This window comes from Vidua macroura, chromosome Z (assembly GCF_024509145.1).
Source record: "Vidua macroura isolate BioBank_ID:100142 chromosome Z, ASM2450914v1, whole genome shotgun sequence".
Taxonomy (NCBI): domain Eukaryota; kingdom Metazoa; phylum Chordata; class Aves; order Passeriformes; family Viduidae; genus Vidua; species Vidua macroura.
The window spans coordinates 82,591,237-82,603,728 of NC_071611.1; the positions used below are offsets into that span (position 1 = coordinate 82,591,237).

Sequence of the window (12,492 nt, forward strand, 5' to 3'; positions counted from 1 at the left end):
TGCATTTTCCTATGCCCTTTCTACCAAGCAGAGGTTTCCTTAAGTAAAAGCTTAAAATTCAATGCATAACTCTGCAAGCTAAAATATAAATGCTTAGGTCATTTTTGTGAAAAACGCCAATCACTTGGTTTTTAAAATTTTTAAAGTTTAATAATAATAATAAAATGGTTACAAAAATAGTAATACAATTAGAGTAATAAAAATTTAGAGTTAGGACAATCACAAGACAATAAAAAGCAAAGAATTACGGACGTCCGGATGCTCTCGGGCCCTTAAGCCACGACAAGCATGCCTTGTGAACAAAGGAATCACCTTAAAAGCAAGAGCCTGTTGCATATACAAAACACTTCATGATTATGCATATATTTCATTTAAAACAAGAAATTCGTCTGGTACTTGTCAAAAAGTTTCTGTTAATCCCCAGGCGCCTTCGAGTCTCAGGCTTGAAGAAGTTAATTTTTGTTGATAAGGAAAGCCATAAATTCCTCTCCTCTGGAAAATTTAGGGGTTTCTGTAATTGTTATCCTTGTGCGAAGAATTCCTTGATTATCCCATCTCTTTCTTGAGCTAGTTATAAAGTATTTTACATAGTATAGTTTCTATTTTAACATTGTGTTATAACCTAAAAAGAGAGAATTGATACAGCACAACTTTCCAACGTTACACACGTAATATTCATTGCAACATTTGGCGGAAAAACCAGTCACAAAACACGCGTTTTCCGCGATTTTGCCAACTCCGTTTTGCCGTTTCCGCTCAGGCGAGCGCTGGGGGCCAGGAGCGCGGCCTGGCAGGGCTCGGGGCAGGGCCGGGGCCGGCCGGGGGCCGCGGGGCTGCGAGCCAACGCCGCCCGGCCGCGTGCCCCCCGTCCGCCGCCCGGGCCAGCATGTAGCTGACCTTGCGCTGGTGCGCCAGGGCCTCCTCCTTGTCGTTCACCTGCGCCAAAGAGAAAGGAGAGCGGGCCGCGGTCAGCGCGGGGCCCGCGCCGCGCCGAGGGCAGGCGAGCCGCGCACTGACCAGCTCCACCAGCGTCCTCAGGGCCTCCTGGGCACCGTCCAGCCCCTGCACCTTCCCGCGGTCCCCGTCCGGCGACAGCAGCCCGCGCAGCCTCCGCCCCAGGCCGCTCCTGCTGGCCTCCAACTTGGCAGGCTCTGCGGAAAACAGAAGCGCGTCGGCTGCGGAACGGCGCGGGAAGGGGAAGGCGACTTCGGGGTGAAGCAGGCGCTCCTAAACCTGGATCTGAGCGACCCCAGAGAAAAGGGCATTAGGAGCTGCAGCGTCTCCCGCGGCACGGGACACGGCAGCGTCCCGCTGTCCCGCAGACGCCACGCAGACCTTACACGCGGGCAAACTGAGGATTCTTTTCGCTCTGCGGAAAACACACTTTTCTGACGCTCCAGTTAAACAACAGCTCGTGGCAGTTTGTTTTCAAACAGTAAGCAGCCTAAAAAAGCCAAAGATTCTCCGACACAGGCCACCTACAAGTTTGTAAGACTTCCAGAAATAGTGAAATACACTAAAATTATGGAAGAGATGCACCAGGTGATGGAGCCTGGAAGGAATGGTGGCGGTATAGGGGAAACAGACACTCAAGGTTGTGCTGTCCTAGTGCTACACCCCAGGAGTGCCCAAGGAACCTGGGAGACACACCACCCTTCTAAGCCTGGCAGCTCCTGGCCAGTGCTCAAAACAAATATATTGTGCCGTTCCTAAACTCTGCAGTGGTTCTGGCCATGATGTAAGCACTTAAATACTTCTCTCTATCCCTTTATTTTTTTTTTTAAGAGTAAAATATTATTAGAATCATTCCTACTTTGCAGATTGGAATTCTTCCCCTTTTTACACAGGGCTTTGTAACTCTGCATTAGTGTAAGAACACGAATAAACACAAATATTGATACGCGTGCATAATAAAAGGCTAAAAATGTTAAAGGAAAAAAAAAAAAGAAGTTTAGTACTCCAGTCAATTATGGAGTGGCCTGGCTTAGAAGAGACCTTGAAGCTCATCTTGTTCCACACCTTCCACTAGACCAGGTTGCTCAAGACCCCCCTTGGAGCTAAAAACAGCTGCAGCTATACTTTTTTTTTTTTTTGCATTTCTTCCCTTTCCCCAACCCTTCCACGGAGCTCATTTGAAAAAAAAAAAAAAAACCAAAAAAAACCCAAAAAGAATCCCCAAAGGACAGCGCGGCTGCTGTCAGCCCCGTGCCAGCTTTCCCCAGCTGCAGCCCCGAGGCCCTGGGCAGCAGCTGGGCCAGCAGCACACGGCTGGCGCCGCCAGAGGAGCCCGGCTCGCCCCCGTGCCAGCCAGCCCCAGGCACGCTGCCTGCCCAGCTACCAGCGCGACGCCTCCAGCTCGCAAATCTGCTTTCCTTCTTCACGGTCATCGCTTCTGCCAGCCTCAGGGCCTGCTCCTTCCTCTGCATCAGCTGCTGCTCGAACGCAACTCTGAAGGCGTCCGCCGTCACGTACGCTTCGTCCTTACTCTTCCTCAGAGCTTCCGTCTGGTTTTAATTCGGGGAAAGTTTACAGCGCATTAGCTCACTTGGAAGCAAAACAGATTTGAAGTGAATGTTCAAGACACAGGCAGCTTGCAAGTAAATATAATCAAGGAAGCAGCAGGGACCAAAGGGTTTTCCTGAGGTGTAAAGAAATGTATTTTGAAACGTGTATTGAAGTCCTTACTCTTCACTGTCGGCACATGTTCACACCCCCAGCCACCTACACAATCATCTCTGTGTATTTATTTATCTCTGCACGGGTACAAGAGCTCAAGGAGAGAAATAATGTCCCATCACAGCCGGGCCAGGAGAAAAAGGAACAAGAGATTGGAATCCCTATCAGGGATCATAAGGGACAGGCCAGCACCTACTCTCAAAACCAGTTAGTCAGCTGGAAGTTCTGCAAGGACGGCTACCACACTGGCAGAGTCAAATACAGATTAGAAGAAAAATTCTAAATCCACACAATTTTACTAAATAGAAAAAAAAAATAGGAGCCTGGAATTCACATCACTGATTAAGGTGTGAGGTAAATAGGTATTTCCCAGCGAGATCAGCCTGCTGCCCTAGCTGAGTGAGCGGGCTGTGGGTGCTGATGCCAACAAGGGAGGGGTGAAATGCACTGCCAGGAAGGAAGGGAAAGGTTCAGTGCCAGTCCACATGCACAGTGTGCACACTCATGGAGGGCGCACACTTAGGGCGTGCTCTCTTTTTTCAGACTAAAAAATATGGGGAGAAGGAAAAATAATGCAAAATTATTTTTTTTAAAACTAGTACAGCTGAGTAGATATAATTACAATTTTTTTTTTCTACCAGCAAAAATGATGGCGTTAGAAGCATCAGAAACAAACTTTTCTGAGATCCACTGTGGTTGTGAGAGTTTGTGAGGGCAGTGTCTGGGTGTTTCTGGCTTTGTTTGGACTGGTGCAGGAGCACCCCCTCCTCGTCCCCACCCTGCCAGGCCCTGTCACCTCTTGCTTGAGACGAAGGAGCTGCTTCCGAGTGAGAGCTGCCACCTTGGCACAGGGACAGGGCTGCCCCTCAGCAGGACTGCAGGTGCAGGCTCCCAGCACTGCCAGCTGAAAACCCAAAGCAAACCAGAGGTCAGCGTGAAAAACGTGTGTTTATGATTGGCTCTTTGCAAATATTAAATTGAATACTGTATGTATTACAGAAGGTTATTTTGTAATACTGTGCTGATCCTTTTTAAGTAGTGTGTTAAATACAGTTTTAGGTTATAACGTAATGTTAAAATAGAAACTATGAGATGTAAGATATTTTACTAGCTCAAGAAAGGGATGAGATAATCAAGAAACTCTTCAGACAGAGATAACAGCGACAGGAAACCTGAAGAGTTACAGCCTCCTTATCAGAAAAGACAAACATCCTTCCACCTTCTCTCCCCTTTATGGAACCACCAGGATTAAGGGGAAGAAGCTGACAAAAACCAGGAAAATTCTTAATTTGCAAGGAATTTATGCATCATGTATGAGATATATGAATATGCAACAGGCTGTTGTTGCTTTTAAGGGTTGTTCCTTTGTTCACAAGGTGTGTTTTTGGCAGCTCAGTGCCCAAAAACACCTGGACATCCGAAATTCTTCGCTTTTTATTGTCTCCTAATGTCCTAATCCTCACTGTCCAAATTTTTATTACTCTAATTCTATTACTATTTTTAAATAACTGTTCTATTACTAATAAACTTTTAAGATTTAAAAAAACCCAAGTGACTGGTGTTTTTCAGAGTCAGGATCTGCTCTCAGAGGTGCCAGCAAAAACCCGGCCGGACCCGGGAGGCGGAGGCTCCTGACTCACAGGGAGAGCTGTGCTTTCAGGCAAAACCCGACAGGCGGGTGTGCCACACCCTGCAGCCCTCGCTGGGACACTGCTGGGCTCGACAAAGCACGAGCAAGCAGGGCTCACGTGCTAGGGAGAATAAAAATAAGCTTCAAAGCTTGTGAAAAATAGCCTGATGCCTCCTTCTGCCTGATCTTTCTTTGCAAGGTGGACCAGGAGGAAGAAAACTGATTAACAGGCACGCAAAGGCACGTGCTAATTAGCTAAAAAATGGGTTCAGATAAAGGGATATGTAATGAGCAATGAATTTTCTCAGTGTACTTTGTACACAAACATATCTCTGAGGCAGCCATTTGGAAAAGCACGCAGGCAATACTTACTTCAAGACCTGTAAAATCAGTGATGTCACTTCTGTTCAACAACATGTTCTCCTGAAAAACTTTCTGTTGTTTCACATCTAGCATTGCCAGGAGTTCCAAGCACTGCTGGTTCAGGACTACAAAGCAAAACAAAGAGATTACAAATATCTCCTGCTCCGATTTCTTAATTTCTGAGTTCAGCTACACCCAAGTGAGGCGGTTTCACAGTTCAAGCATCAGTCTGGGATCAAGATGAGAGTGCAGAAGTAGATACTCATATCCCAGGTGTTTCTCCTTCTGTGTTCTCCCAGAAGTAACAGCCCAGTTAGAGAGAGACCATGTCCTGTATTGCTCTGCCTCAGGACTGAGCGCTCCTCTCCTTGCACACTGGAAAGTCAGGCAGCCTCTCACTTAGAACAGCACAACACTGGGCAAGCCACGATTTCAGTCAGCTCTGTTAAAGCTTTTTGGAAGGCTAAAATAAATAAAGGAAAGGGACCTGAGTCCCCTGATCCAGTGGCTGCCCTGGCTGCTTTCCAGTTTAATTCCCAGGCTTGTGCATATCCACTAAGATATGTGAACAAGACACTGATCCTCACAGGAATCTTCCATCGCAGCTAAAACCTGATTTATTCCTGAAAAACAGTGTATTCAGAGGAATAGCTGCCGCTGGCTTACTTGCATTTTCAGCTTTAAGTGTTTTAACTTCTTCTGTCCTCAGTTTCAACGCTTCCTTAAGAGCTGCATTTTCACAGTATATCCTGTAGAAGTAGGAAAATGGCTTTACTATATTTTTTAAAAACGTTTTTAAGTGGGCACTCAGTAATTTTAAAAAGTAACCTGTTAAAACATGGTATCTAATATTTCTGAAAATTTAAATTAGGATTACTTGAAAGACGGAATAAAAAAAATTCAAAAGTGAAAGGAGTACTAGATATAAATTTTAAAAAAACAAACCTCCATGTACAAGTAGGCAGTGCCCACAGCTTTAACAAGAGATGAGTTTAAGTGCCACATTTCCATTAGAACTGCAAAGAAATTGGTAATTATGAACCTCTGAAACACTTGCTAGAAATTTCCTATTTCCTTGAAGGAACAAAAGTGATATTAGAGGAGCGACAGGTCTGGTCTGTAAACTTCCTGTAGTCTGAGTTCTGTTTTCAGGAACAGCTGTGCCTTCAGGTGTTGCAACGTGAGAGCACACAATACACACTGATAATGCATTTTTCCTTGAAGTATTTCCCTCTTGCACAGAACAGTGGCAATCTGACATCCCAAATGTCAAAGCAATACAATTTATTTGGTGCATCTCCTCAGCTGCCTGTAAATGCAGCCTAGTCTGAATTATTTCACTTGGAATAAAACCAAGGGAAAATGCCCTCAGATGTCAGAAAACTATCAGAAAAATATGAGATGTTGTGCAAAGCAGGCTGGGCCCCTGGCTGTCAGCTTTCTGAAGCTATGTCTGTGCCTTCCATCAGCCACCAGCACTTTTTTTGTGGCTCCAAACTGCACAGCTACATTTCCAACCTACTCAGTCAGGAAAGCCAGAGGGCCTTTCAAGAGGCATCCCTTGACAAATGTGTCTGTGGAACAGTTTGTAAACTTCTGGCTTATTCTTTGATTTGAACCTGAAACATATTTAAATAAAAGCACATTCTGAATTGTAAAAACAACAGCAATGAAAATAACAAATAAGGAGAATGACAGCTCTGATGGGCAGACTCCAGAGATACAATTTCTACAGGTGCATGAGTGAGCCTGCTGGTTCCATTTCCCAAGGTTTTGTTATGTATAATTAGTTTAGTGCCTCTGGCACATTCTTCTTGCCCAACCACACCTGCTGTCCACCCAGAGTGACTCCTATTTAACAAAGAACCTCTTGATCAGCCTCTTTCTAAAGCACTGCATTTTACCTGAACTCATGCCCAGACCTACAGTGCCAAACAATAAATAAATGATTAACCAGGAAATTATATTTCCACACGCATGCCTATACCATTATTTTCTCTCCCTCATCTACAGTTGAGGTAAAAAAGGATAATCAATCCCAGCTGGCTAACATCATATGATTAAAAAAAAAAAAACTCAGCCTAGCAAAGCCAGCCTACAGACACCCCAAAAAAGAAAAAAGAAATCAGGACAATACATCTAGAAGTTTTAATTGAAAAATACAAATGTGATTAGTGTGAAAAAATCAAAATCTTCCAGAATTTGGAAGGGAATCGGGAAAATACAAAACCCCCAAAGAACCTGAGGAAGCAAGTTTGGAACAGAACAAATGACACAGAGCACTCAGTGAAATTTTAAAAAAAATCAAACAAAAACCCCAGTGATACACAGTGTAAGCCAAATACCTGTCATATTTTTCTGTCCAGGTGTCTTCTATGTTTTTAAATCTGTCCTGATCAAATTCAATTTCCCACTGCAAAATACTTATTTCCTGTGGAAACAAAACAAACTTGCAGCAGCTCATTTCAGGGTTCCTCTCAGAAGGATGCTGGGGGTGCTGGCTTTGGCAGAGATCTCCGTGACCAGCGACAGTCTGTGACACTGCCAATAACAAATTTGGTGCCAGACACCAAAGTTTCTGCACCACTGGCCTATGGACTGCAATCTCTTTTCAGAGATTGCTGCCAGAGGGCTCCAACAAAGACAAACCCACGCCGTCCCAGCTCCCTGTCCCACTCCCATGATGTGGAACAGCACAGCAGCAGGAGGAACAAAGCAAAAAACTCAAGTTTGAAAGGGAGCTCAACACCACCTTCCTCCTCCTCCCCTCCTAAAACTGGGCACCCCAAGTTCCTCAGAGTCCTTGGGCAGCCTCAGCTGAGTCCCTGAGGAGCTGTGCAGCTCGCTCTGAGCAAATGAAACCCTCAACCAACACCACCTCAAAGTACAGGAGGAGCTCTGGCACTTTTCCAGTGTTATTATTATAGCATGAAAAGGCCTAGGCCAAGAGAGATAAACGAATATTTCCCTTTCTACTAAAAGGAATTGCTTTTACAAACCCCCTGGAACTGATGTCAGGTATGCACTGATTTCAATAAGCAGTCTGATAACCCCTTTTTAACAGCCACAGGCTTCTCTCTGTGGGTGAAGGGAACACCCACACTTACCTTCTCTAGAGTCCTCTTTTCTTCCTCAGTTTTCTGAAGCATTGCTTTTGTATGGCTTGTGGCTTTATCAAATACTGCCTGCAAAATTAACAAACAACCAAACCAAAACCCAAAATGCAGCTCTGTCAAATACTGTGATTAAATTGAGTTAATTTTCAGTTTCACATTCATAGTTAAACAGCGGAGTGCAGAGCTGCAAACACCAGCAGCCTCCTCGTGAGCCCCAGAGGGTTCTGATCTCAAGTCTAACTTGCCTAACAAACTTTTTGGGTTTCAAGCCCATAACCTCTGCTGCTGACAGTGCAGCATCATTCAGCTTGAGATCGTGTCTTCCTCAGGGCCCACGCAGGAAATGATGCCTCAAAAAATGGGGTTGCAGCACACCTAAGCTCTGACCCAGGCCTAACTTGCTACAAATAGGTGAAAATAAAATAGGTGATGGTAGAAACCACACAAATAGAAATGGGTTATGTAAGTAGGCTAAATTCCAGAAACTGATTTCCGCAGAATTTGTTGTGAAAGAGAATAAAAATACGACAAACGGTGAACAAAAGAACAACCTGACATTTAAGGCACGCTGTCCTCTAGGGCAGCAGATGGAGCACTGACCTTGAAACACTCATGCTTTGCAGCAGGATTCCAAGCACTGCCTAAATCTTCAATATAAGGGACTGGAAAAAGGCCTTAATTTTATCTTTAGCAGATAAATCGTCAAGGACTGTCAAAGATAAAATTATAAGAATTGCTATGACACTAAAGTCTTCTTAAATAACAGACTAGTTCCAGTAAATTATAGAGGCAAGTCTGTAGACAGCTGCAGACTCAGTGATTTAAATTGCAGCCCTGGGAAGGCCTTAATGTTGTTGAGGTTTTGATGAGGAGTTGCAGAAGATTTCCTCTGTTTTCCTTGTTACCACCAAGAGATTTCTGAACAGCTCCTACCATGCTCTGCAGGATTCTCAGGGCTTCATCTTTTCCTTCAAGCTGTCTTTGAGATGCTTCAAGCTCAACTTTCAAAATTTCAAGTTCCTGAAGTAAAACAAAGTAGATACACTGAGTAAAAGCCACGGGGATCCTGTTAAGATTCGGCTGTAAAACCAATGTAAACTTCCCCTCCTCAAAAAACAAACCTCTCTTTTACCTGCGTGATGTCTTTTCATGGGCTCACCTGAGGTTAAAGAGCACAGTGCAGATGGAAGGTGTATTTTTACAGCTGAAGTCAGCTGGCTGTGATGCCAACACCTCAACACATTTAACCACACTAAAATCAAAACGTACTGTTAACTAATTACCTTTCAACAAACACGCAGACCAAAAATCCAAAGATTGTTTACACCACAGATTTTCAAGCCCCAAAGCCTAATAAAACATCTGCTAGAAAAGTACAACAGTACCTTCAATATTCTCTCCATCTTTAAAAATATTTTCTCTGCCCCCCCCCAAAAAAACCCACAAACGAACAAACCCCCCAGAATATAAAGTACACCTCACACTGAGATTTCCTGACATAAAATTTAATTTTATGTTTCTCCAAGAACCTGGGTGCACCCAAGTCTCTCAGGATGCCACGATCCTCTTGCTACAAGGGAGGGAAATGCAGATTTGGAGAGCAGCACCCTGGGCACTGTTACCAACCTCCAGAGCTTCCCGAAGTTGTTGCTTTAGTTCTCCATTTGACACTTCAGTATTTGATTCTGTAGGATCAATGGAGGATATTAAATGATAAGACACTGTAACATTTAAAGGGAAAAAAAAAAAAAAAAGTGAGGATTTTACCCTGAAAACAGGTAACATACAAAGGTGAATTTCCATCTTTGTGTTGTGGGGTTTTTTTCCTTGTGGAGCTGATAAACAGATTTAGGAAACACATCAATACAAGCTCCAAACATGTTGCTTCACAGTTAAAGAAGTGAAGTAGGGGGAAAACGTGTGTTGTAAAGAGATATAAAGGCAAACATTTTATAACTTCATTTAAAATAAAGCCAACAAAATTGCCATCTTGATTTAAAAAAATTAATTGTTTAGATTATTTTCTGATTGTAACTTTTCAACATCCACATTTAAAACAACAGCTGGAACTATTTAGAAATAGGGGCAATTTTCAGGAGACAGAGATAGCTCAGATTACTGTGGAAAGGATAATAGGGAATTGTTTAAAGGAGAAAAATAACCAAGTTACACAGAAATACTTCAGTCAAAATATTAAAAATTGACAGGAAAGCAGCCGGACTGTAATGAACAGCACTGCCTACACTTGGTTGTTTTTACAGCAGCATTGCCTTCACATAAAAAAGGAAGATGAATACCAATGCAGGTTCTAAAAACTACTTCCTAACCCCTAACGTAAGCCAATTCACTAATTTCAACTAAAGAGCAAATCAGATTTTGAATATTTAGCTACAAATATTTAGGTTTAGATACTGTCTTTAGGAAGATTTTAGCTGACCAAGCAGCGCCGCTCAGTTTCACAGACACAGCCGGACCTGTGCAGGTACGCCCGCCGCAGCACGCTGTCTGATAAACGTCGCTTTCAAATGCAGAATTAAAAGCCTTAAAACGGGGCATTTCACACGAAGAATGGTCACCGCCCTGAGCACCGAGAAGCGACTCTGCTGCTCACGTTCTGGGAGGAGGCTGGAGGATGCCAGCAGGCACCGAGCCCTCCAGGGATTTTGGCAAGTGGTTTGAATTAAACTCGGTGGCACCTTGTGAGGCAGCGGAACGGCTCACTTTCACTAGCGGGAACTTTTCGTGTGGTGAATAATTAACTTCCAAATTAGTCTTACCACAGCTATTCTGCCGTGTGGAACTACAGGCAGGCTTTTTGAGGGATCCATCGAAAAAGCTGTTCCGTTTCGGAGCAGGAAGAGCTGCAGCACCGCTTTCTTCCGCTACCTTTGCTGACAAGGGGGAATGACAAGTCTTTCCAGATCCCTTCCTAGATCTAACTGAATAGGAATTTTGTAAGTTCTCCCCTTCATAAACACCTCCCGGTCTTCTCCCAAGTCCGTTTCCCAAGTCTCCACACGTCATGTCATCCTCTTCTGCTTCCTCCATCTTCTCCTCCTGGCTTTTTTTCCGGGTTTTTGGCTGGTTTGGGTTTGTTTTTTTTTTTTTCCTGACTGAGGGCCCCTCACCTACCGGCGAACAGCGCCTCCCGCAAGCCCGGATTTTATCTGGAAAACCAGGAAAGCTCCGTGTTTGCCGCAGCAGGACGAGCCCCGAGAGGGAAACGCTGCGGGAGCCGGGGCTGCCGAAATCGCCGCTGCCGCCCGCGGTGCGACCCCGGCCCGGGGCGGGGGGGACACCCTGGGGACACCCTGGGGACACTGCCTGGGGGGACACCCCCCTCGGGGACCCGCCCGAGCCCCCGACCCACCTGCGCGCCCGCAGCCGGCGGAGCCGGTCCCGCCCCGGGGCGGCTCCGGGAGCGGCCCGCGGGCTGCTCGGAGGAGGGGTTGGCTCGTTCGCTCGTTCCCGGTTTTTATCGGCGGCCCGAGGTGGCTCCGCTGCTCTCCCGGGCTGGGGCTGTCCTCAGTGTCTGTGAAACTGAGCGGCACTGCTTGGATTCCTACTTTAGGTCAGCTTAAGATCTTCCTAAAGGCAGTACCTAAAGCTAAATATTTGTAGGTAAATATTCAAAAGTCTGATTTGGTCTTTAGTTGAAATTAGTGAAATTAGGCACCCCGCACATCACCCCCCGCCTGCTTCCTTCTCTCGGCCAACCTCTGCCCCAGCTGCCACAATGCCCGGGCCCAATTCTCCAAGGAAACACACTATTTTTCACCATTTTGGTTTATAATATCATCACATTTCTGTGGATATTCTCAGCTCAGTCAGAGAGAAAGAGAAAGGTTTTCTAACCAGGCAAGAGCCTGGGAAACAGTTGGGAAAGAATGTAAATAATTCTCTAATCTATCTTGTTATTCACATTGTTTATAGATATGTTCTGCTACTGTGCGTCATTCACTGCACACCAATGGTGTGACATGTTTTTACTCTAAGACCAATGAAATTAATCTTCTCGATGTTCTCTATATATAGAGCGGTATATTTGAAATAAATCAGAGCTCATTTTCTTTGCCTTCTGATCTGGAGTTCTCTGTTCCCGTCCTGCTCGACAGCAACACATTTCTGTTACAGCATTGTTCCACAAGTGTCACCAAAAAAAAAAAAAAAAAAAAAAAAAAAAAAAAAAAAAAAAAAGCCAATAGCAAATTTGTAATAAAAAATAAAGCTGTAACAACCACACTCTTCCCAACAGAATTTTCAAAAAAAAAAGTTGTTTTACTAGCCAAACTCATGGAGATAAAGGGTTTATAAGCAAGTACTTCCTACAGGATCTCTCACAAGGCTTTCCTTCCAGGCAGCTTTTCTCTGAGGAAAGGTTTCCTCTTCCTTGTGCAGCCCTGCCCCTGGGGCCCAGGCTCTCACAGCAGCCACAACAGATCCCTGCTCTGTCTGTGACCACGCTCAGGATCCCTGAGGGTCTGTCCCGACAAGGGCAATCTCACAGAGGTGTATACAGCCCATGACTGGGACAGTGTCAGAGTCCAGGACACCCCTCTGGCTGCCCTGGCTGTCTCCAGACCCTGGCAGGAGGCTCACAGACCTTGGCACAAAGTCAAAAACACCTGTGGCTTCCATTTTACCCTGTGGAAAAAACTGCCAACTCTGTGTGAGGAATTACAAACCACAAGGGTTTGAGTAGTGTGG

General features: G+C 44.9%; 1 protein-coding gene across 7 annotated transcripts; it reads right to left on the reverse strand.

Annotated features, from left to right (window-relative positions):
- Positions 1-443: 443 nt before the first annotated feature.
- Positions 444-11,639, reverse strand: CCDC125 (coiled-coil domain containing 125). 7 transcript variants are annotated; one of them, XM_054002530.1, is made up of 11 exons: positions 11,156-11,638; positions 10,563-10,952; positions 9,412-9,470; positions 8,719-8,805; positions 7,777-7,854; positions 7,015-7,100; positions 5,336-5,418; positions 4,679-4,794; positions 3,473-3,580; positions 2,339-2,504; positions 444-1,239 (listed from the first exon to the last, which is right to left on the reverse strand). In XM_054002530.1, the coding sequence occupies exons 2-11, from the start codon at positions 10,831-10,833 to the stop codon at positions 704-706; spliced, it is 1,590 nt and encodes a 529-aa protein (XP_053858505.1). In that variant the 5' UTR covers positions 10,834-10,952; positions 11,156-11,638; the 3' UTR covers positions 444-703. The 7 variants fall into 7 exon arrangements, 6 of the variants coding, with proteins under 6 accessions (XP_053858505.1, XP_053858507.1, XP_053858509.1 ...); XM_054002532.1 differs by having other exon boundaries at positions 10,563-10,676; positions 10,764-11,638; XM_054002534.1 differs by having other exon boundaries at positions 444-936; positions 1,018-1,151; positions 10,563-11,637.
- Positions 11,640-12,492: the final 853 nt, after the last annotated feature.

Bases quoted from the DNA above. Each gene is read 5' to 3' on its own strand.
- CCDC125 (XM_054002530.1), bottom strand. From the start codon at position 10,833: ATGGAGGAAGCAGAAGAGGATGACATGACGTGTGGAGACTTGGGAAAC. The intron at 7,101-7,776 runs GTAAGTGTGGGT...TTGTTTCCACAG, and splicing joins AAAAGAGGACTCTAGAGAAG to GAAATAAGTATTTTGCAGTG. The intron at 1,240-2,338 runs GTAGCTGGGCAG...GGGGTCGCTCAG, and splicing joins GAGCTGGAGGCGTCGCGCTG to ATCCAGGTTTAGGAGCGCCT.